At 42.3% G+C, this 22,699-nt stretch overlaps 1 protein-coding gene across 1 annotated transcript in view; it reads right to left on the reverse strand.

Annotated features, from left to right (window-relative positions):
* The window catches only part of MAP3K5 (mitogen-activated protein kinase kinase kinase 5), a 199,958-nt gene that overhangs the window by 8,907 nt on the left and 168,352 nt on the right, over window positions 1–22,699 (reverse strand). The window contains exons 22-26 of the mRNA XM_059400786.1: window positions 19,050–19,227; window positions 18,791–18,959; window positions 12,395–12,580; window positions 9,464–9,569; window positions 222–465 (exon numbers count right to left, since the gene is read on the reverse strand). Of these exons, the coding sequence (XP_059256769.1) occupies window positions 222–465; window positions 9,464–9,569; window positions 12,395–12,580; window positions 18,791–18,959; window positions 19,050–19,227 (883 nt within the window). The remainder of the gene's footprint in view (window positions 1–221; window positions 466–9,463; window positions 9,570–12,394; window positions 12,581–18,790; window positions 18,960–19,049; window positions 19,228–22,699) is intronic.

The raw sequence follows: 22,699 nt of genomic DNA on the forward strand, positions 1-22,699 counted from the left end.
GCAGAGGAAGAGAGAAAATCTTAAGCAGGTTCCATGCTCCAGTGTGCTGGACCTCACCACCCTGGGATCATGACCTGAGCCAAAATCAAGAGTTGGATGCTTAACTGACTGAGCCACCCAGGTGCCCCATCTGTGGACCAAACTTTAAAAGAGACCCCAAACACATGCACTTATGTAAAAGTAAAGGAAAGAAAGCCCACCCATGTCAGAATAGGACTTACCTATTAGTTTCTATTTTCATCCTTCCAAGTTGCACATTGAGGGACCGGTGGGCATTTTGGGAGTCGTGGGATACAGTAGAACTGAGCGTGCTCACCCCTGAGGTAGCTACAGCATCTTCAATGACAGCATGAGGTCTTCGGATAGTTTGGTTCGAAGGCCGTTCCTCATGGTCATCTTCTGCCTCCAAGTCTTCTTGATCAGCGGTATCGCTCTCAGATGCGAGGCTAAAGTGTGGCCTCAGTTCTGTGAGGCATAACATTAACAACAGTGTTAATAAAATATGACTGACTGCTTTAATTTCTTCTGACATCCCTGCTATTAGTAAGATATGTATTCCAAACTGGTTTTCCAAATGTAGGCATAGATTTCTGGGCACTAGTTTACAGTTTTTCTTCCAGTGAATCTAAAAATTCACAGGCTCTCTTGACTCAGAATGACCTAATTCAAACAAGAGGAAAATGGCCACACCACACAGAAGACGTGGGAAAGAGTGCCCGGGTGCTCAGTTGATTAAATGTCTACTTGGCTCAGGTTGTGATCCCAGAGTCCTGGGATTGGGCCCCATGTCAGTCTCTCTGCTCACTGGGGAGTCTGCTTCTCTCTCTCTGCCTCTCCCTTTGCTGGTGCACGCTCTCTCTTTCTCTCTCAAGTCAAAATAAAATAAAAAAGATATGTGGGGGGGGATGCCTGGGGGCTCAGTGAGGTAAGCAATGGCCTTGGGCTTAGGTCATGATCTCAGGGGCTTGGGATCAAGCCCTGCATCAGGCTCCTTGATCAGCAGAAAGCCTGCTTTTCCCTTTGCCTGCTGCTCCCGCTGCTTGTGCGCTCTCTCTCTCTCTCTCTCTGAAAAATTAAGGGGGGAAAAAGAGATATGTGGGAAAATGCTAAAATCAGAAAGGCAATTATGTAAAAACCTCTTAATATAAACATTTGTTTACACAAGTAAAATTCATTTTTTAATATTATATAATATCAGGCAACCATTAACTCACTTAGAATGAGGAAAATGAGATATAGTGAGATTACCTAAATAAAAGAAAATTCACAGAATACTTTTTGCCTGTAATGGTCAAAGTGTAAGGGGATGGAGGAGGTCCTGAAAATGCCACATGTGCTTATATTTAGTCTAATAAGACTGTTATTGACTACTGGATTCTTAGTGTGAGTCCTTCTCTACCCTGTTGACTAATCACTGAAATTAACAGTGCAAATGTTATAAGTCTCCAACTTAAATATGTCGCATGAGTTCATCTGCATGTCACTTAACAACTTGGATGATATCTTCCCAGAGAAAACAATACTATAAATTGTGATTATGGTATCAAAATGAACTAGGAAAAGGAATTACACTCATAAACTAAGTGAAGTCAGGGTAGCAGAAATACTGGATCTTGACTCCATATGCTATGACACACAATGAAAACCATGGAGAGTCTCTGTCAAAGAAAGGCACAGTCACACAACATTTTGCCTTGATATCCTGAGGGCTCACAGACTCCCTGAAGCTTGTTCAGAGAGTCCATGAACCCACAGGTTAAGAGCCCCTGAGTGGGGAGATGGCTCCAGGGATAGTGATAGAAGACCCAATCTAGCCAGGGCATGGCAACGAAAGGCTGACTAATTAACAAATTCTCTTTTCTTTCCTCACCTTTCTCTTTCTTTCCTCAGCTTACTAGATCTGTGTATGGTATTTTCCTCTAAATCTCTGGCTAATACTTCTCTACAGATCGTTTTTTTCTTTTTTTTTAAATCTACCATCTGCCCCTTAAAAGCTGGAACCTGGAATTCTATCCTTCACTTTTTTATATTTCTATTTACTATAGCTAAGCTCATTGAAATCTATCAAGGTTAAGTACTTATAACCTGTGAATGACCAACTATATTTTAAGACTTGATCTGGTTACATCCAATACCTCCTAGATATTCTTTCTGGGCAGGCATTTTAGATTCAACCATCTAAAAAAAACCCCTCATGACAAAAGTCAGGGTGTCCTTCAGGGGCCAGGTTTATGCAGCTCTGACTTCCTTCATCTCTCTTTATTAGTTTTCTCACTTCTTATTGTAGCAAAAATGCATGACATAAAATTTACCACTGTCACTGTTTTAAAGTATCCAGTTCAGTAGTGTAACTTACTCTCTAGAGCTAGTTTTAAAGTTGCGAATGTTTTGTAAGTTTCATCTTGCAAAACTGAAACTCTATACCCATGAAATACCAACTCCAATTTCCCCCTACCCCCTGTCCTTGGCAACCCCCATTCTACTTTCTGTTTCTGTGAGTCTGCCTACTACGATACCTCATAAAAGGAGAATCATTCAGTGTTTGTCTTTTTTGAGACAAGCTTATTACTTCACTCAGCAAAGTGTCCTTAGGATTCATCCATGTTGTAGCATGAGTTCATCTGCATGTCACTTAACAACTTGGATGATATCTTCCCAGAGAAAACAATACTATAAATTGTGATTATGGTATCAAAATGAACCAGGAAAAGGAATTACACTCATAAACTAAGTGAAGTCAGGGTAGCAGAAATACTGGATCTTGACTCCATATGCTATGACACACGATGAAAACCATGGAGAGTCTCTGTCAAAGAAAGGCACAGTCATACAACATGAATTTCCTTCCTTTTTAAGGCTAAATAATATTCCATTGCATGTATAGACCACATTTTGTTTATCCTTTCATTTATCAGTGGATACTTGTGTTGGTTCCACCTCTTGGTTTATTGTAACTAATGCTGTTATGAATATGAGTATGCAAATATCTCTTTGAGATCCTGCTTTTAATTCTTTCTTTGGATATATACCCAGAAGAGGAACTGCTGGATCATATGACAATTATTGTTTTTTTTTTTTTTTAAGATTTTATTTATTTATTTGAGAAAGAAAGAACACAGAAGGGGAGAGAGAGGGAGAAGCAGACTCACCGTTGAGCAGGAAGCCCGATGAGGGGCTTGATCCAAGCACCCTCAAATCTGCCTGAGCTGAAGGCAGATGCCTAACCGATTGAGCCACCCAGGCACCCTCGTATGACAATTGTAGTTTTAAATTTTTTGAGGAGCCATTATGCTATTTTCCATGGTAGCTGCACTGTTTGATAATTTCACCAAGAGAGTACAAGGGTTCTAATCTCCCTACATCCTTGTCCTTTACCTCTTAAGCTTAACAAAGTCCCACCTCTACTCTGCTTTCTACATTATCTCTTTCCAAAATTCCATTTCGTAACTCATCTACAGAAGGGGAAAGGGCTCAAAATCAGGGGTTTTAGTGCTGCAAACCCAGAATCCAGTACAGGGATTAGGACATATTGGTCTAAGAAATGTTGACAAAATGGAAGAGTTATAATACTAGGATTATTTGTATTTATAAGGGAACCAAATGATTTTTAAAATTTCACTTTACAAATAACTTAGGGAACCTGAATGGCTTAGTCAGTTAAGCACCCAACTCTTAATTTTGGCTCAGGTCATGATCTCAGGGTCCTGAGATGGCACCGCCTGCATCTAGCTCTGTGCTCAGCCAGGAGTCTGCTTGAGATTCTCTTCTGCCCTCCCTCTTCCCACGCCAACTCTCTCTCTATAAAATAAATTTTAAAAATCTTAAAAAAAAAGAAAAAATAAGAAAGTGCAATTCTAACTTAAGTTAGAACATAAGATTAGGCCTTTCAAAATTTTCTAAAATTATTCTTAAATTTCTTTTATGGTATCCAAACTGAAATTTAAAAAAGAATTAAAAAGTTTTGTTGTGCTGTTGACTATTATCTCATGTTTGGGGAGGGAAATGGTCTGATATTTATTATTATATTTAAATACCCCCTCATATAGCCCTAACTCTACCTTTTGTTATTTTATGTATGTACAAATGATTGAAAAACTCTCTCAAATAATTTGAAGAAAGTAGAAAATTGTAAGCAAATGCAATACTTTGTTATTTTGGTCTTTTGTAGCAGCTCCCTGATTATACATCACCAAATTCCACACTGTAAAATATGCAAGTGGATGGAGCAACTGGTCTTTGTCCTCAAAGAAATAACAACCTAAAGGAGAGCCAGAAGGAATATACAGAAGAGCCGTAAGAGCAGGCACAAAGATGTCATGATTATAAGCTCAAATTAAAGCAGCTAAAAACTTCTTAGATGATCTCAGTTATAGACCTAGCTACACATATAATTCACATGTGCATGTATTAAGAATTATAAGAGGTAAATAAAAAACATTTGTAATAACCAAATTCAGTGGTGGTTTGCTCATGGATTGAATCATGGAAGCAGAAAAGCTTAAGCAGGATTCTGGAGGAGGGGAAAGCCTTCCTTGGAGGGGAAAGGGGCAGTGGCATTTGAGAGAAGGAGGTTCAAATGGTGGTCCAGAGCCCCCTGAGAAGAATGGAAGGCAGAATGGGCTGTCAAGAGAGAGAGAAGGGGGCGCCTGGGTGGCTCAGTGGGTTAAGCCACTGCCTTCGGTTCGGGTCATGATCGCAGGGTCCTGGGATCGAGCCCCGCATCGGGCTCTCTGCTCAGCCGGGAGCCTGCTTCCTTCTCTCTCTCTCTGCCTGCCTCTCTGCCTGCTTCTGATCTCTCTCTGTCAAATAAATAAATAAAATCTTTAAAAAAAAAAAAAGAGAGAGAGAGAGAGAGAAGTGTGAGGAGAAAAGCAGGGACCCGGGGTTTGGAACGGGGGCCTTTAATGAGGAGGTGGTATGTAAGCTCATGTGTGGGAATCTAGAGCTGGTGGCTGTTTCCAATACAGCAAGATGGACTCAAATCGCAGTACTCTTCCCACTTCCCTGCCCCCAGACACCACTCCAATCGGTTCTTTTCCCAGAGGAACATAGCCAGACCCAGCTTCTTTAACACAGGGTATTTCTGACACCGAAGAAGATTACAGTCCTTGTCAGTGTAGAGTATGACTCCCACCATAAGTTCAGATGGTACAGAATGCTAGTCATTTTACTTTCATGTGGACACAGGGCACATGAGTAGTTTAGCTGAATTGGTAATAGTATCAAGTACTTTAGCATTAAGAATTATTATTAATGTAGTTAGTATGCCTCCATTATCAATTCTCTCTTGGCATTGCCAACATGGTCTCTATGCTCAGCATTTCTCCATCTGGTCACCCACAGCCGGGCTGATTCCTGATGACAAGTGAGAAAAGAGCCTGAGTAAAAAAAAAAAATTAAAAAAACCCAACTCTTAAGGGGCTTGCACTGTACTCTCTGTTCTGTGTGCTCTTTTGGGAGAAAGATGGAATACTTATAATTTTTTTTTACTTTCCAATTTTGAAAGAATGGCAGAATAACAAAAAAGTTGCAAAAATGATGCAGAGAGTTCCTGTATACCCTTCAGCTTGCCCTAAACTTGACATCTTATGCAACTGTGGCACTAGGACCAAACCCAGGAAACTGACATTGCTACCATACACTACATCATCTACAGACCTTGTTGAATTTCACCAGGTTTCCCGATGATGCCCTCGTGCTTTTTTTTTTTTTTTAAGATTTTATTTATTTATTTTGACAGACAGAGAGAGCATGTAAGCAGGAGGTGCGGCAGATGGATGCACAGAGAGAAGCTGGCTCCCTGATGAGCAGGGAGCCAGACGTTGGGCTGGATCTAGGACCCTGGGATCGTGACCTGAGCTGAAGGCAGATGCTTAACTGACTGCCCTTCTTCTGAAGCAGAATCCCATACTGCATCTGGTCATCATGTCTCCTCAGTCTCTTCCAGTCTGAGACAGTACCCAGGTATTTCTTTGTTTCCTATGACCTCCTCCACACTTTTGAGGAGTACTGGTCAGTTATTTTGGTACGATGACCCTTGTTTGGGGTTCACCAATGTCTTGTCATGATGAAGTTGAGACTATGCATTTTTGGCAAGAATAGCACAAAGGTGATGTTGTGCACTACTAAATGAGTCATGTCAGGGCGTACAGGATCCTGATGTCTTATTTCTAGTGATGCTGACCTTGATCATTTAGTACACGACATGTCTGTCAGTTTCCTCCACTGTAAAATCACTGTTTTCCCTTTGAAGTTAGTAAATATCTTGTTGGCAGACACTGTGTGGCCATTCAAATCCCTGTTTCTCATTACTCTTTTGCCTACTAATTTTAACACCCATTGATACTTCTTGCCTGCAATAATTGTTAATGTACTGTTTGCCTAATGGTGATTGTCTATTTTCCTCATACTTTCTCCATTTATTAACTGGAATACTACAACAAAGACCTGACTCTTCTCCTTCATATACTTATTTATTCAATTATTTCAGTATAGACTTACAGATACTTAGTTTATTCTATATACTATAACCCAAGACTATTATTATCTTATTTTATTGTTCAAATTGTTCTGGCTTAGATTTTCAGGAACTCCTCCAAATGGGTGTGGTCTCGTGTCCTTTCAAAAAGGCTCCATCCTTTCTGGCATCACAGGATGTTCTAGGCTCCTGTATATTTTCCCTGCCCCAGGTCTGGAATCAACTGTCACTCCAGGGAGCACTGATTGCTCTTATTGGAGAATGGTGTTTAGATACTAAGATCTGGGTCCTCTCTGAGGAGAGACCTAGGATATGCATGCACTGATGATGACACACTTTTAAATCTGTGGTTTTATTTAATATGTGTTTCAAAATTTTGTAGGCCAATTGTACTGTTTTGTCACCTAGAAGGAATTTTTATCAGGGGAAGATGAAGACAAGCATTTTTAACATTTGTTTGAATGTTTAAGTGTCTTTGAATCTCAATTGCATAACAAAATCTTTAGGGACATTCAGAAATTAGATGGAACTCTCAAGTGCTTGAAATCAATTCCTCTTGGTCACACATTTCATTATTTATATATTGGTATACAAATGTATACGGTCTTCCCCTTTCCTAGGAAGAATATAAAAAATACTCTCTCCAGTAATTCTCAAAAATTTCTACTTAAAAATGCTTGTGAACAGTTAATTTGGGTTTTCATCTGAGACTCCTAACGTCCTCAAACAATTTCACAGTGGAAGGACAAATAGCTTTCCTTAGCAAACCCTCTTCTTAAAGAACATGGCTTGTTCCATACACATGTTGGGCAGACGCAGTGCTCACCAATGTGCCCCACCCTCGTACCCCCAAGACACCCATGTGAGCAGAAGATGTGCCTCTCTTCACTCTCCCTAAACTTACCAGTGTTTCAACTACTGTATGATGATCAGTGTGCCTTTTAAACTTCCGATTTGGGGAAGAGTATTACATTTACAGAAACATTGCAAAGGTCATACAGAGAATTCCCATACACCTTCCAGTTCCCCCAATACATCTTATATAACTGGTATACTCATCAAAACCAAGAAATTAACACTGGTACAATACTATTACCAACTACAGACTTTATTCAGATCATACAAGTTTTTTTTTTTTCTATGCCAGGATATAATCTATTGCATTTAGGTAATCCATTTTTAGAGGGAAGTTTAAAAAAATTAGGTCAACAGATCATTTATATGCTATTTAAGTATTTCAAGGTATACTTCCTCTCTCCTTTGCTCATTTAGATCGCTACTGTGTTTAACTTATGCCTACACCTATTCCTTTCACTAATACGCACCTAGTTCCTTTCACCCCTCCTATCTTCTGAATATATGACCCCTCTAGGGTATATTCCTCACATCTAGGTTTATCCCAACAACATATTCCCGAATACAAGAATCTATTAACTTGGTTAGAGCATTACTTTAGGTCTGCACTAGCATTACCTTTCCTAGGTTCACATCCAATTGTTAATTACGTGTTTCCATGCCTCTAGAATTTTTTTTAAGTTATGCAAATTTTCTACCTTCATTTGTTATAATCAGGTGAAATTCACTTATGTATTATTTCAACTCGTATTTATCAGGGGTCCACTGATTTACAGGCACCGTGCTGGACAATATGCTCTGCACAGAATAAAGCGGACACGGTTACCCTCGGTGAGGGTAACAGCCAGGAGACAGGAAAATAATGGCGGTTTCAAACTGGCAAGGCATCGCAAATGGGGAAAAGCACTTTTAAGGAGACAGAATAGCAGTGGAGCCTACTTTAGACTACTTTAGACTGTGGTGGGTCAGGGCTGTCTGAGGAGGCACCTTTTAAACGGAGACCTGAAGAATGAGAAGGAACATGGCAAGAGCAATGAGGGGTGGAGGTGTGGCCTGAGTAGAGGATCAGCGTGTTTGGGGATATTGGAGCTTCCCATATTTCTTACTTACAGAAGAAGGAAATAAATTTATCTTTACTGAGGTTTCATATAAACTTTGACATATGTGCCCTCACTCTCAAACAAGGTATTTTGAGAGAAGAGAGGGAATTCCACAACACAGAAGGATTGGCGATGACTTAAGTTGGTGGTGCCATGTAAATAAATAACCTAAATTTTAATTAATCCTTTTAAACTTCTATTTTAGACTGCTTTATAATACATGCATAAATTAGTGCAACATATTTCTAATTTATGTATCTAAATCTGTTTATCTATCTACTTATCATCTGTACACACACACACACACACACACACACACAAGCACACCCTCCCACACACCCATATAGGATGGAAGAGCTCTGCTTAAAATGTTTTACTAGTGCATACACTATCAAAAGTACTTGGAAGTTTGCCTTGGAGTATGAATGTGCCTCTCACTCCATAAAACTCTGTTTCATCAACACTACCCCTTTTGTACCTCATTGCAAGCATAGCTGGGATCTGTCTAGACCAGTGATTTCCAAACCTGGCTGTGTATCAAAATGACCTGGGAACTGGATTAAAATCAGATTCCTGGGCTTTTTTCCCAGCCGATTCTTACTCATTCAGTCTGGGATGGGGCTTGGAGAGCTATAATTTTAAAGAGCTCCTGACATCCCTCAGTGCACCAGCTGCTTTGGGAACCACCAGTAAAGGATGACACAAGGGTGTGCTTTGTGGGCACAAGTATCTGCATATTGAAGTGCATATGTGTTTGGGTATCCCACATAACCTTCTCTTTCTCGCCATACCCAGACACACTCTTTAAAGACAAGGAAGCTATTTTCTTCACTCACTGTATACATTCGGCTTGGTGTTCATGGCTTAGACTGGAGGCACTAGATAAACATTATTCGGTGGTTTTAAAAAGATTAAACAAAAAGGCTAACTTGGCCTGAAAGGCAGTAAGGAAGACACCATAAATGACAGATCAATAGTAATTTAAAATGTCACACACTAAATATTTGCCAAGTAACTGAATATTCCTGACCTGGCACCAGAATGGTGATGGCCGTCTGCACCGCCTTTCGGATGATACTGTCTAAGGCAAACATCCAGTGTGGCTTGATATTATGATTCCGAAGAACTTTATTGACCTGGAGAAAGAGGGTGACATTTAGTCTGCTTTAATTTTTAACTGCAAATAACCTAGATGACACAAGCATCAGGATGACATTCTAGCAACAACAACTAAAAGGTTTCTTCACCTTGAATCGTGCATAATTTCTTTATGTCACTGGGAAACAATGAAAAATGGCCACTTTGAATCAGAGTCTGGTGATCCCCATGGGAGCAAATCAAAGGCAGTCTGGTTAAATAAAATGTGGCTTCTTTGGAACTCAGAACAAGCTACTTCAGCTTTTCATGGCGTCTGCAAAATGGATGGTGGAGGTGGAGGTGGTAAAGGAGGAAAAAAGAATCTAATGGGTTTGAAATAAAAACAAACACTGGTCTCTAGTGTTGTGACTCTGAGGTTTAATATAACCACATGCTTCAGCCTAGTCTGGTGACTTGGAAGAGCAGGTAAGGGAGGAAATGAGCATGTGTGTTGCTACCTACAGATTTGCCTTATCTTACAGTGCTTGCCTTATCTTCCTTCCCACAGTTGTCTATATCTCAGCAAACAGGGGAGGAACCTGCTAGAATATTCCAGAAAGGCTGTTCACATTGAAAGTCTGTGGTGTAAGGGTATCACATATTTAAATAGACACTGAAATAGATACATGCATTACCTTTTTTTAAACTGTCATCAAATACACATGCCATATAATTTGCCACCTTAACCACTTTTAAGCATATAGTTCAGTGGCGTTAAGTACATTCACACTGTTGTGCAACCATCACACCATCCATCTCTACAATTCCTTGCATGCACCTCCCAAAACTGAAACTCTACACCTGTTAAACAATAACTCCCCACTGCCTTCCCCCCCCCAGCCCCTGGGGAACACCATTCTACTTCCCACCTCCATGAATTTGACTCCTCTAGGTCTGTCACGTAAGTGGAATCATATGGTAATTTTGAGATAGGCTTATTTCACGCAGTATAATGTGCTAGAATTTTCTTCTTTTTCAAGAGTGAATAATATCCCTTTCCATGTGTAAGCCATATGTGTTATCTCTTAAAAAAATAACCATTAATATAAAAGCATAAGAGAAGCTTATTTAAAACTGGGGTTAACTGCACTAACTGCTGGTTGACACGACCCTCTATGAAAAAGTCTGGGCTCTGATCAGAGAATTGAGAAGAATCGATGAAGAAGATGCTCCAGCTGCGATCCCATGCCAAAAGCTGGAGTTCCAGTTGCTTACTCCTGCCATTGGTCTGTCTTCATCAAATCCCCATAGTAGTTGCTCTCAAAAGGAAGTGAACCACTGGTAGGCTCACACTTGTTCTAGGACATCCTTTCAGAATGAGTTTGTTCTCAGACCTTCATTTTTTAAAGGATCTGCCTGCTTATTTGAATAATGTAAGGTATAGCATTTAGTAAACTAGAAATTTCTCTAGATGGAAGGGGATCCTCCATCACTATGACCCACTCCCCATAGTTCTTCATTAAACGGGGTACATTCTTTGGGTTCACTCCCATCCTGGATAGTGAGTGAGCAATAGCAGGTGTGTGTGTGTGTGTGTGTGTGAGAGAGAGAGAGAGAGCAAGACACAGACAGAGACAGAGAGAGTGACCTGGGCTCAAGGCCCACAATTAAAACTACACCACTCAATCTGAATTCTACTGGTCAATTTGTTTTCCAGCCTCTAGGATGGAAGCCAAATGTGCGGGCAAGTGCAAAATCAATAAATTAATTCCTTCTATTTGCAGATGGTTAGGTTTCCCTAGTTGCAGTGAAGTGTGCCTTTAGGATTTAACTATTAGTGATAGGCGCCGCCCGTTGTTTTCATCACCCATGACCTCAGTCAAGTCAGGAGTGTTGTCCCTGACCACAGCACGGCACAAAGACCAAGGGGCTTACATAGAGTTTCAGAGAACGTGAGTGGCTGTTGAAGGATTTACTTTGGTTTTAAATGAGGGATCATTTGATGCACCAAATACAACTGCCAAGACATCTACGCAGGAGAAATACATACGTTAGCAGTGAGTTAATTTGCGGAATTTAAATCCCTTCGTGCAAAGTGCTTTTGTATTTACAGCAGACGCTGCCAGGAACTCTCTTATTTCAGTCTCCTGCACTCTGCGAAGGCCTCGAAGGCCTAGGAGTGGCTTCAGGCTTCTCTGGTACAGAGTTCCACAGAACAGTCTCACTCACAAAGAGCACCTCCCGTGCTGAATCAGGCTTTAGAAAGACTGGCGTCTAGTTGATGTTGCGTAGCAACTCTACTTGAGAGGCTGGAGCCTTCAGCAATCTCTCGTGGATTAATTTTCATTCAGTGAGGAATTAATGTGTACTAAACAAACGTGTTTAAAGTGTTGGGTATGGAAACCAGAGAAAAAGTCGGGGCGGGGGTCGGGGGCGGGGAGAAGCACTGGATTTACTCAGGGGCGATTATTCCAATCCGCATGGTTGCATTTTCTTCGGTGACCACTAGGTGGCAGTTCTCGTACAGAATTTAAAAGTCCATGAGGAAAATGAGTTCCGTGGCAAGTCACCAAAACAGTGACCCGCCACTACAAGATCTCATAAGAACAGAGTTCAGCCACGGGAAATGTTTGTTAGTTTTTGCTCTTTCCCACGGAGTTCGATTTCATGGTTATCCAACTTTGTGGGATACAAACACATAACAACAGATCCGCTCCTTAGAAGCACACAGAGAGGAACCAGCTCACACTTACTCACCATCGAAAAAGAAGAGGTCATCAGAGTTAGTAAAGAAAGAAAAGGTAACAGAACTTAACGTTTTAACCTATTTTTCTAAATTTCGTTGGGAGTCTGTGGAAGGACATAGGCAAAATATCATACTTACAGCATCCTGAAAACCGAAGAGCACCACCTGAACCTGGCTAATGCCGTGGCTGTCGAAGTCAAGTTCCAGCTTCAGCTTGGACAGTGTGGTGGCGATGATTTTTCGGTCCGTGGATCTCACAAATTCTCTGAGGCTTGCAATGAGGGTTGTGATATGTTCCCATTTTAGTTTAGGTTCTTCAGCCCCCTGTGAATAAAAACTGTCAGTTGATCTGTGCTAGACACAGTCATCATAAGCCGGCCATTCCCACAGCCCCTGTGGGGACCTGGGCTTCAAAACGCCCCCACTAAAGGGAAGAGGCCATATTGGAACTCTATGCCCCACCTGCCCCACCAACCACCCAAGAAATAATCAGACTTTGTGAGGAAGAGTACCTACTGCAACAGCTCAGCCACCAGCTATGATTTAGTTAGATATACAGAGCTTTCCCCAAATAGGAACAGGCTGAGGTAAGACCTCTCAGAAATTTTAATGGGGAACTGAAGAGAGAACAGGCAATGAGCCATAGGATCTTAAGCTCAAAGTTGGCCCAGAGAGACAAGTCAAAAGATAGCAGCAAGAGTACCTCTAGTTGTAAGGAAGGGAGAGTACAATCAATGGGATTGAGAGTGACTATCTACATGGAGAGGAGAAGGGAAGGGACAGAAATAGAAATGGCATGCTAAGGAGGCCAACAGCAGCCAAAGCTGAGAAGAGATGTACAAACTCTCAGAACACGAAGTAATCAGAATCACACACAAGTTTCAGTCTCTGTGGGGCTCGGCTAGGCACTAGGGTTGGAATTCCTTAAGACCCTACCTCCTTCAGGTATGAGAGGCCACTTACAATGTGCCCCCCAGAACTTTAACTGCCCTTAAAATGTGTTGATGCCTTTCACTTAAAACAATTCCTTACCCACCGATGAGGTAATTAGTTGTAAGACTGAACCAATGGACACGTTTATACATTAAAAATATAATACGATATTTATTTATTTATTTATTTATTTTAAAGATTTTATTTATTTATTTGTCAGAGAGAGAGAGCAAGAGCGAGCACAGGCAGCGTGGCAGGCAGAGTCAGAGGGAGAAGCAGGCACCCTGCGGAGCAAGGAGCCCGATGTGGGACTCGATCCCAGGACGCTGGGATCATGACCTGAGCCGAAGGCAGCTGCTTAACCAACTGAGCCACCCAGGCGTCCCAATAATACGATATTTAAACAGGTTCCTTTTCTCAAAGGAAACATGGTAGGGTATTATTTATCCTCATTTAACTTTAAGAAACAAGATTTTTATTATGCTCATTTCTATCTCTTATTATACAATTTTGTTACCACATCATTAAAATTAAATTCCTCAATCAGGCTGCGATAATTACAATTTCTAGGATTCTATTACAATCAATGTACCATCAAGTTCTCTCCCTCAGTATGGTTTCATTTGGGAGCTCCCTCTCATGTTTATGTTTTCAGGAGACAAGATTATATTGAAAAGCTTGAAAGCTGTCATTAAGGGAATTAGAACGAGACTGGGAACAATTATCAACTTTCTTTTCTTACCACCAACTAAATTACACCCAAAGTAAAGATTCACAGGCAATATCATAATAACATGAAAATATGTTCAAGAAGAAAAATGTGAGTTATTCAGAAATTGGAAGCTTATCTTAGTGAAGAATCAGCTCCCTGTTTGCCAGCAGTTGAAATAGCAAACATTTTTTTGACATTAGCTTTGTTTTCACAACAGATGAACATGTTGCTTCTGGTTTTCTGATGTGTGTGCCACTGTCCTACAAAGGAACACTGTCTGCTCTGGGAAATGTTTTCTGTCTGGAGTGGTTCATCCACTTACATGATTGTGGCTTCTGTTCTAACTCCCGTGTTTCACGCGCACTCCTGAACATGCTTATGCAGACGAGCATCTCTTGTATCAAGGATGCAGATTCGGCATCCTAAGGTTGCCCTTGACAGTGTGCCTTTCCTGAGCACAGCACTGTCCAGGTTCTTCTGTGAAGGCGTGCTCTATTCTCTATTCTTTATCCTTTAAACCTCCTCAAAAATGATGAGTGAATTTCAGAAGAATGTTATGAGTCCAAAGGGCTTTTGTGGGCTGCTTTGGGACAGCAGTACTTTTGGTCTTATTAAAAAAGGTTAGGCTTGGGCACCTGGGTGGCTCAGTCGGTTAAGTGCCTGACTCTTGATTTCAGCTCAGGCATGATCTCAGGGTCATGAGATCGAGTCCCTCAACAGGGGTGTGGAGCCTGGTCGAGATTCTCTCTCTCCCTCTCTCTTTGCCCCTCCCCCCTTAAAAAAGGGGTGGGCTTGGGCGCCTGGGTGGCTCAGTGGGTTAAAGCCTCTGCCTTCGGCTCAGGTCATGATCTCAGGGTCCTGGAATCGAGTTGTGCATCAGGCACTCTGCTCAACAGGGAGCCTGCTCCCCCCTCTCTCTCTGCCTACCTCTCTGCCTACTTGTGATCTCTCTCTGTCAAATAAATAAATAAAATCTTTAAAAAAAAAAAGTTCAAATTTTAGGATTATTTGTTCCAGCTCTTTGAAGAATACCGGGGGAATTTTGATCAGAATAGCATTAAAAGTATAGATTGCTCTAGGCAGTATAGACATTTTAACAATGTTTATTCTTCCGATCCAAGAGCATGGAATGTGGTCCATATACACTATGGAGTATTATGCCTCCATCAGAAAGGACGAATACCCAACTTTTGTAGCAACATGGACGGGACTGGAAGAGATTATGCTGAGTGAAATAAGTCAAGCAGAGAGAGTCAATTATCATATGGTTTCACTTATTTGTGGAGCATAACAAATAGCATGAAGGACAAGGGGAGATGGAGAGGAGAAGGGAGTTGAGGGAAATTGGAAGGGGAGGTGAACCATGAGAGACTATGGACCAGATCTGAAAAACAATCTGAGGGGTTTGAAGTGGTGGGGGGGTGGGAGGTCGGGGTACCAGGTGGTGGGTATTATAGAGGGCACGGATTGCATGGAGCACTGGGTGTGGTGAAAAAATAATGATACTGTTATGCTGAAAATATATAAATTTTTAAAAATTTTTAAAAAATTCAAAAAAATTTTAAAAAATGGAGGTGGGCTTAAAGGTAAAAATGTATCCAGAGATATTTAACACTACGAAAAGAATTATTTATATCTGGTTGTAGAAAATACGTAAAGAGATTAGACAACTATGATTAGCCTTCTTGATAATGGTCACAAAAGCAATAATGATAGTTAACATTTGTGAAACACTCTATTAGTCTCTCAGTTGCTCATGATCTTGGCTATTCCTTATAGAAACTCCATGAGGTAGATACTGGCATTTCCTCTGTTTTGTAGGTTAGAAAATCAGCTTCAGAGAAGTTAAATAACTTGCCCTAACTGCACAGCCTGCTAATAAACAGTAAAGCCAGGCCTCTGGCAGAGGAAAGCTGAGGCCGAGCCCAGACTCCTCATCATTGCCTTCTCTTGCCTCGGTTAGCTGGAAGAGCGGGCAGAGAGCCTGAATCAGAACCTGTCTACTGCCACACCACCAAGGGATTCAGAGCACCCTTAGAGATACAATCAGAAGGACCCTTGCTATCCCTGGATGATTTGAGATGCAGCACGTGACTCTGACCCATAGTTTCTGGTCCTCACTGGTTCCTTTGTGCTGGTGCACCAAGGCATGCCCTCTGAGTTTTTTCTTCTTTCTCCTTTTACAGAGAACACTCAGGCATGCTGAAAAAGGAGGCCACAGACGACTGAATAGGATTAACAAACTGCAAAATGTTAAGAATTTCAGCACACTCATGAAGGGAAGTCTCTTGCCAGGCTCTGTGCTAAGAGCTGGGACCATGACAACGACTGAGGCAGTCCTGCCTGATGGACCTTCAAAAACCCCAAACAAGCAGATGCTTTCTCTACTGGAAGAGCTCGTCCCTAGGGATGATTATGAGATTTAGACAATCCCTGAGTTCTGCATGTTTTGGAGCTGAAACAGGCATCTGACATGAGTAGCTACAGTTCAGAAAGGGTTTCGCTCTACAGCAGCGAAGGGCGATTTCCTTTCCTTCCCCCACTCCAAGCACCAGTCCCTCCCATTTTCACTAGCCCCTGTCAGCATCTGGGAGCTGTCTCCTAGGGAGGGGAGGTCCAGGGCGGGGGGCGTTGCTTAGGAGCACAGACCCTGGAGCCAGACTGTGTGGGTCTAAATCTGGACTCCGCTGCTTAGGGCTGTGTGGTCATGGCCATTACTCAGCTCCTCTGTGTCTCTGAGTCGTATGCAAGATGAGGACAACAGAACTATTACTATAGTGCTATTGCCACGAGGCTGGAGTTAGTAAATACACCTGAACTACTAAGAATAATACTGGCCCTTATGAAGCGTCTGCTGTTATTAGTGTATGTTGAGTATGTTTCCTGTTACCACTATTATTGATATAGGTTTGCTATTATTACTATGTCACCGGATGTGCCACTACTACTATGAAATATTTACTAATATTTATTGTTTTTCTTCCTCTGCTAGAATGCCAGCTTCAATGGGATATTTCTTTTTCCCAGTTTTGTTCACTGTGATGTCCACAACAAGTAGACGGGTGCCTGGAATTCAGCAGAGGTTTAATAAGTATTTGTTGAATGAGTGTATGACCTCCAACTGCTGCCCAGCTGTTCCTTCCATCTAAATTTGATTCCCCTTCTTATTTCACACCATCCGATCCCTGATCCTTGAATGACCAGAGAAAGCAGAAGTCAAGAGAAGAGAGAAAGCCGAAGGTTCAAGATGGCTCCTGTCTCGTCCACATCTCCCACATTCCTGTGCAGCCTCCTCAGCCCTCACCCTACTCCAGCTCAGGGTCCCGACTGTCCCTCAGCCCAGAGCCCCCACTTCCTGGGCCTCCAAGGAACTGCTCGAGGTGGATTTCCTCTAGGAACCACGCAGGGTCTTCCCATAAAGTGTAGGTGGTGCTCATCTCAGTTCTCCTCATACTAGAGACCCTGCTGGCACACATGTGGCCTTGACTCTTCCTATGGGATCAAAAGGCATTAGAGAACTGCTAAGGAGAAAAAAATCAGCAGAGAAACTTTGTGGGGTTCTCAAGATAAAGACAGGAGCCAAGAAGAGAGTCTTGCCCAGTACAGCTGAGAACAGGGAGACAGTTGGACTGAGAGACAAACTTGACCCGACTCCTCTAGCTCCACACTTTCCGCAGCGGTTTTCCCAAGACAGAAGGTAGGAAAGAAGGCATAGCCAGCTGGTGGTCATAGGAGCCCGAGCAGCCAGACAAGTCCCCAATGCCCATGCCACTGAAAGAAAGTACCAAGTATCAAGCCTGAAGCCAAGCATGGCTGTGGAGGCTGACATCCTGAAGAGATGTGAGCTTCTGCTCCAAACTCAGGAGGCAGCACCTGAGGCCTGGGGCTGCGGGAAACCCCATTTCTACTGGGACAAAACTGGGGAGGGGATTCTTCCTTGTTATCTGTAAGCAGAATCCTAGGGAACATATTTTCCCAGGTATTACGGACTGAACTGTGTCCCCCCAACCCCAATTAGAAGCCCTAACCTCCAGTGTGATTGTGGTTGGAGAAAGGGTCTTAGGAGGTAATTAAGGTCAAGTGAGATCACAACAATGGGGCTCTAATCCAACAGGAAGAGACACCCACCGGTGTGCACAGGGATAAAAGGCTGGGTAAGGATGTGGCAAGAAGGTGCCACAGACAAGCCAAGGAGAGAGGCCTCATGAGAAACCAAACCTGCCGACACCTCGCTCTCAGAGCTTCTGCTTCCAGAACCGTGAGAAATAAATTTCTGTTGTTTCAGCTATTCAGCCAGTGGGATTCTGTTACGGCAGCCCCAGCAAACAAATATACCAGGGAGTAAGAGTTCGACCAGCTTAGTTTTTTTTTTTTTTTTTTTTTTCACAGCACACACAGCCTTCAACACACTATATAATTTACTTATTATGGCCCATTACCCTCCATCCATCTGGATGTAGCCCCACGAGCACAGGGGTCCTTGTTGAGTCTGCAGTATTTCCTAAATGCTCAAAGGAGACCGGCAGGGAGCCTTGTGCTACCATCGGAATTAGGAAGTCACGTGGCTCAACGCGTACGTGTGGATCGATCAATAAACAAATGAACGGAGTTTAACAGGGGCTTGCGGGCTGGTTGGAACTTCGCCACAATGAACAAGTTGCTAGTGACTTACAAGTAGCTATGTTCAAAAATGCAGTTTTTACATCAAGGATTCCCCTTTTTCCTCTCCTGGGTAGGTCTGATTCATCATCAAGAGCTCCACACCTTTTTCAAGGCTCCACGTCGCCTGGGACAGTTCCAAGTAGTGAGGACACAGCTAAGATACATTAGATACATAGATACTAAGATACATTAACTCTGGGAAAGGAAGAATCCATGAGAGGTTTTACCTGAGCCAATGATTCCATTAAGTTTCTCACAACTTTGTCTTGGTCTTCCGTCAGGATCCTATGAAGGGTGGCGCGTCTCTCACTGTCCTTTCTCAACATGAAGAAACCAGAATCTTTTTCTTCAGGGGAAGGGGGAGCACTGTGATCTTCAAAATTTTCATCCGGAATGCTAGAAGAATTTAGACAGCATAAATCACCATGTCCTTTATAAAAGGACACACAACACAGTTCTTTCACTCAAAGTTGGTCAGGTCTTTACCCCAAAAAGAGCGTCCGTATTCCTTTTACATCTCTTTCTCCACAGGATTTGGCTCTCGTTTTGAAAGAGAAGGGGTCCACCTTTAACTCTGTGTCAGGAGAAACTGAGCCGTACTCGCTGCTGCTGCTCGTGTCCTCGACCAGGACAGGCACAGGCAAGGATATGCTTCGAAGATACTCTGTTTGTCACGAGAGGGGAGGAAATGGTCATGGATGCTTTTAAAAAGATACACATACTAGACACGCACTCAAAGACAGCAACAGTGGTGGTTAAGTGTCTCATTCCAATGACTAGTCAAATTATGCTAAGAGGCTGGTCATGGATCCCGTGCTCCACATACAACCCAGGCAGGAGGTCGGCAGGGTAGGGGTCCCCCAGGCCCTGGAAGGAATATTTCAGGGCCATGAAACTGTGGAAGAAGAACCAGGCCCAGTAGTCCTGGGTTCCAATCCCCTCATTGCTATTGGCCACCTATCAGACATTAGGAAGGTCATTTATGGGTCTCAGTTCTCACATCTATAAAATAAAGGATCAGGTGGGGCATCTGGGTGGCTCAGTCGGTTGAGCATCTGCCTTTAGCTCAGGTTATGATCTCAGAGTCCTGGGATTGAACCCCGCAGTGGGATCCATGTTCAGTGGGGAGTCTTTTTCCTTCCTCTCCCGCTGTTCTTGCTGTGCTTGCTCTCTCTCTCTCTCTCTCAAATAAATAAATAAATAAATAAATACATATATTTAAAAATAAAATACAGGATCAGGTTCATATTTTTTTAAATCATCTTCCTCACAGGCTCAAGGGTCCACCTTAGCATCTTGGGACTGCCGTAGCCAGGGGGAATGAGGATTCTGTGATTCTAGAACATAGGTTTCAACCCTCTTTTGTCTAACAGAAATATGATCTGTCAGTCTTATATATCAGGGTTCTGCTTAAGGGGTCATCAAAAAAAAGGGTCCTTTGCTAAATACAAATTTTGGAAATCAAAAGACCACATGATCTCTTCGGTCTTTCCCAGTTCCCAGAAACTGTGATCCTGCGTCAGACATGGGCTCTTATTGTGATGGAGATTCTCTTAGCCCAGCAGTAGTTACCAATGTTTCATCAAATACTTATTTTAAAGGAAGTAACTTTTGACAGAGTCATCCCTTACCAAACAAGTGTCCCAATACTACAAAAGGTCTTACCAAAGAAGGCAGACGTAAAATTATAAAAAAGGAAATCCAAGGTTGCCTAGAATCCTTTTTTACTTAATCCCTCTTGGGCTGGGCTGTTTCAACCAGGGTCCCAAGCTCAAAGATGTGGGATGGTCATTCAGCTGTGAACTCTTGCCTCTGTTCGGGGTGACTGCAAATCAGTAATGATTAACAGCGAGGGGCGGAGGCAGCGGGCCATCCACACTGAACAGACAGATGGACATGTTTGAGAAGCACTCATCTGATTTACCAATATATGAAAGCCAAACAGAACTTCCCTTTCTTTTCTTTGCCCTTTTCTTCCAACTATCTCTGGATTCTATCCCTATGATTCCACATACAGATATGCCTTATGATCTGCTATATATATACTTGGAAGAAAATATACCATATTATGAATGGTAGTTATTTCTAGAAGATGTGATTTGGGGTGATTGTGACTTTATTTTTCCAAAATTTCCAAGCCTTCTACAATAAACAAGTATTATTTTTGTAATCAGAAAAATATGTTACTATAATTATTTTTCACATGCATATACTCAATAGGTGGTCACACCACATTACCAAGAACTTGATTTACTTCATAACACACTTAGTGATGATCCAGAAGATAAAAAAAAGAATCCCATTACACAGCAGGAAGTGACATTTCACTGAAAATGGATTGCCCTGACCACACCCATCAGGGAAGCTTTCTGAAGCTGCTGAGTCTTAGAAAAAGTTTTCTAGCCCTATCTAGGAGCTTCCTTAATCACAGAATCTTGCAGGTGGGACACGTCCTACTCTCCTTGGTTGTACCGAAGATGTCATGTACTACCCTTCTATTATTCTATCCCACTTATAGCTCAGATGAAGAAAGCAGGTGTTAGAGGGATACTTGGCTTTGGTTTCAACTGTGGGGAGGAAGAAGAGATGTATACAGCTTCCTGGGATAGTTCCTCTCTGGGGAAATCATCCCAGTGATCAGTTAACTAGAAAGTCTCCCAAGGAGGAATTGGTTGACCCACCTTCTGTCATTGAATTTGCTGCATTGCTGACTCAGTTGAAGGCAGGAACTGAGATGAAGCTAAGGAGAGCTGTTCTGGGTTTACCAAGTCAACACCACTATCCCTTAGTTAAAGGTTAAGTGCAAACGGCTACATTGAAGAGATGTTGGGGGTGCGGTGGGGGGAGGATAAGAGGAGACAGGTCTGTCGGAGGGCCCAAACAGGACTGCTTCTGCGAGGGCATTTCTGGGAGTTTTCAAGACCTATAGTGTACTTTGTTTCACTCTGCATTTCCGGGGAGAGATTGCTGAATGGACAAAACAGCTGCTGGCTTGGCCAAATATGGATTCAAGGAACAGGAGCAGGGCTTGCATTGCTATTAGCTATCAAGTCCTTAAAGTTAAATGTGGCTGGTAGAAAAAGATAGCTGAAGCAAGCTCTCACCCTTCTCTTGGCTCGATGGGATGGCCAACAGCTTTGTGAGGAAGGCACAAGAGCCCTGCAGTGGGGTTCACTGTGGACCCCCTGGACTCGGTGAAGGCATCTTTCCCAGCTCACAGAGTGGAGATCCTCTCTCAGCGTGTGTTCCACGCAGAAATGGAGGCAGGCATCATTTACACGCCAAAGACAAAATTGTTGTTCCTTGGGACTAAATTCTATCTAGAATGCTACCACATGGAGTTTCTATCCTGTGTTTCTGTAAGTAAACATTTTAAAGAATAGAGGGAGTGAGGATTTGACTTGTCTTGCTCTTTGGTTTTTTGGTCACATTATGTGATTTAATAGCCCAGTACTGAGAAGGCCTGTGTCGTACTTGTGAATTAGGGTTGCTATGGATACCGACTGCCTAAAGGAAGTCTCATGAGGTAACACTGTCTATGTTTAAGGATGGAATCCAGTGCCCAGGGTCTTTATGGCTCACCTAGGAAAAAAAGGGACTTGTAGATATTTTGTATGTTCTGTGTACACAGCCCTGAATTCCTCTTCTACCAGATTTAAGTTTAATCCTAAATTTGATTTCTCTTCTCTGTTGGGCTCATGCAGTCATTCGTCCAGCATATATCTACTAGATATCTAATATTTGTTGGGTAGCCAACAGGACTCACTGCTAGACTGAAGGGAGGGTATGAAAGGGAGGAATCAAAAATGACCCTGAGGTGTCTGGCTTAAGAAATGAATGAATGAAAGAACTACTTATATACTAAGATGAAAAGGAATCCAGGCTGAACAGGAAGTTATTTTTGGTGGGGAAGAGGTGTGATCTGAGCATTCAGTTTAAGAAATTAAGGCCATGGGATGAGTCTGGAGCTCAGAAGACAGAGCTGGGGACATAATTCTAGCAGTCCCCTGCCTAGAGATGGTATTTAAAGCAAAGGATGACATAATTAAGGGAGGAATGAGGAGAGAGCAGAGGTCCTGGACCTTAAGAACACCTTTATTTAGAGGAAAAGGAGGTAGCAAAGGGGAATGACTGCA

This window comes from Mustela nigripes, chromosome 5, assembly GCF_022355385.1.
Source record: "Mustela nigripes isolate SB6536 chromosome 5, MUSNIG.SB6536, whole genome shotgun sequence".
Lineage (NCBI taxonomy): Eukaryota > Metazoa > Chordata > Mammalia > Carnivora > Mustelidae > Mustela > Mustela nigripes.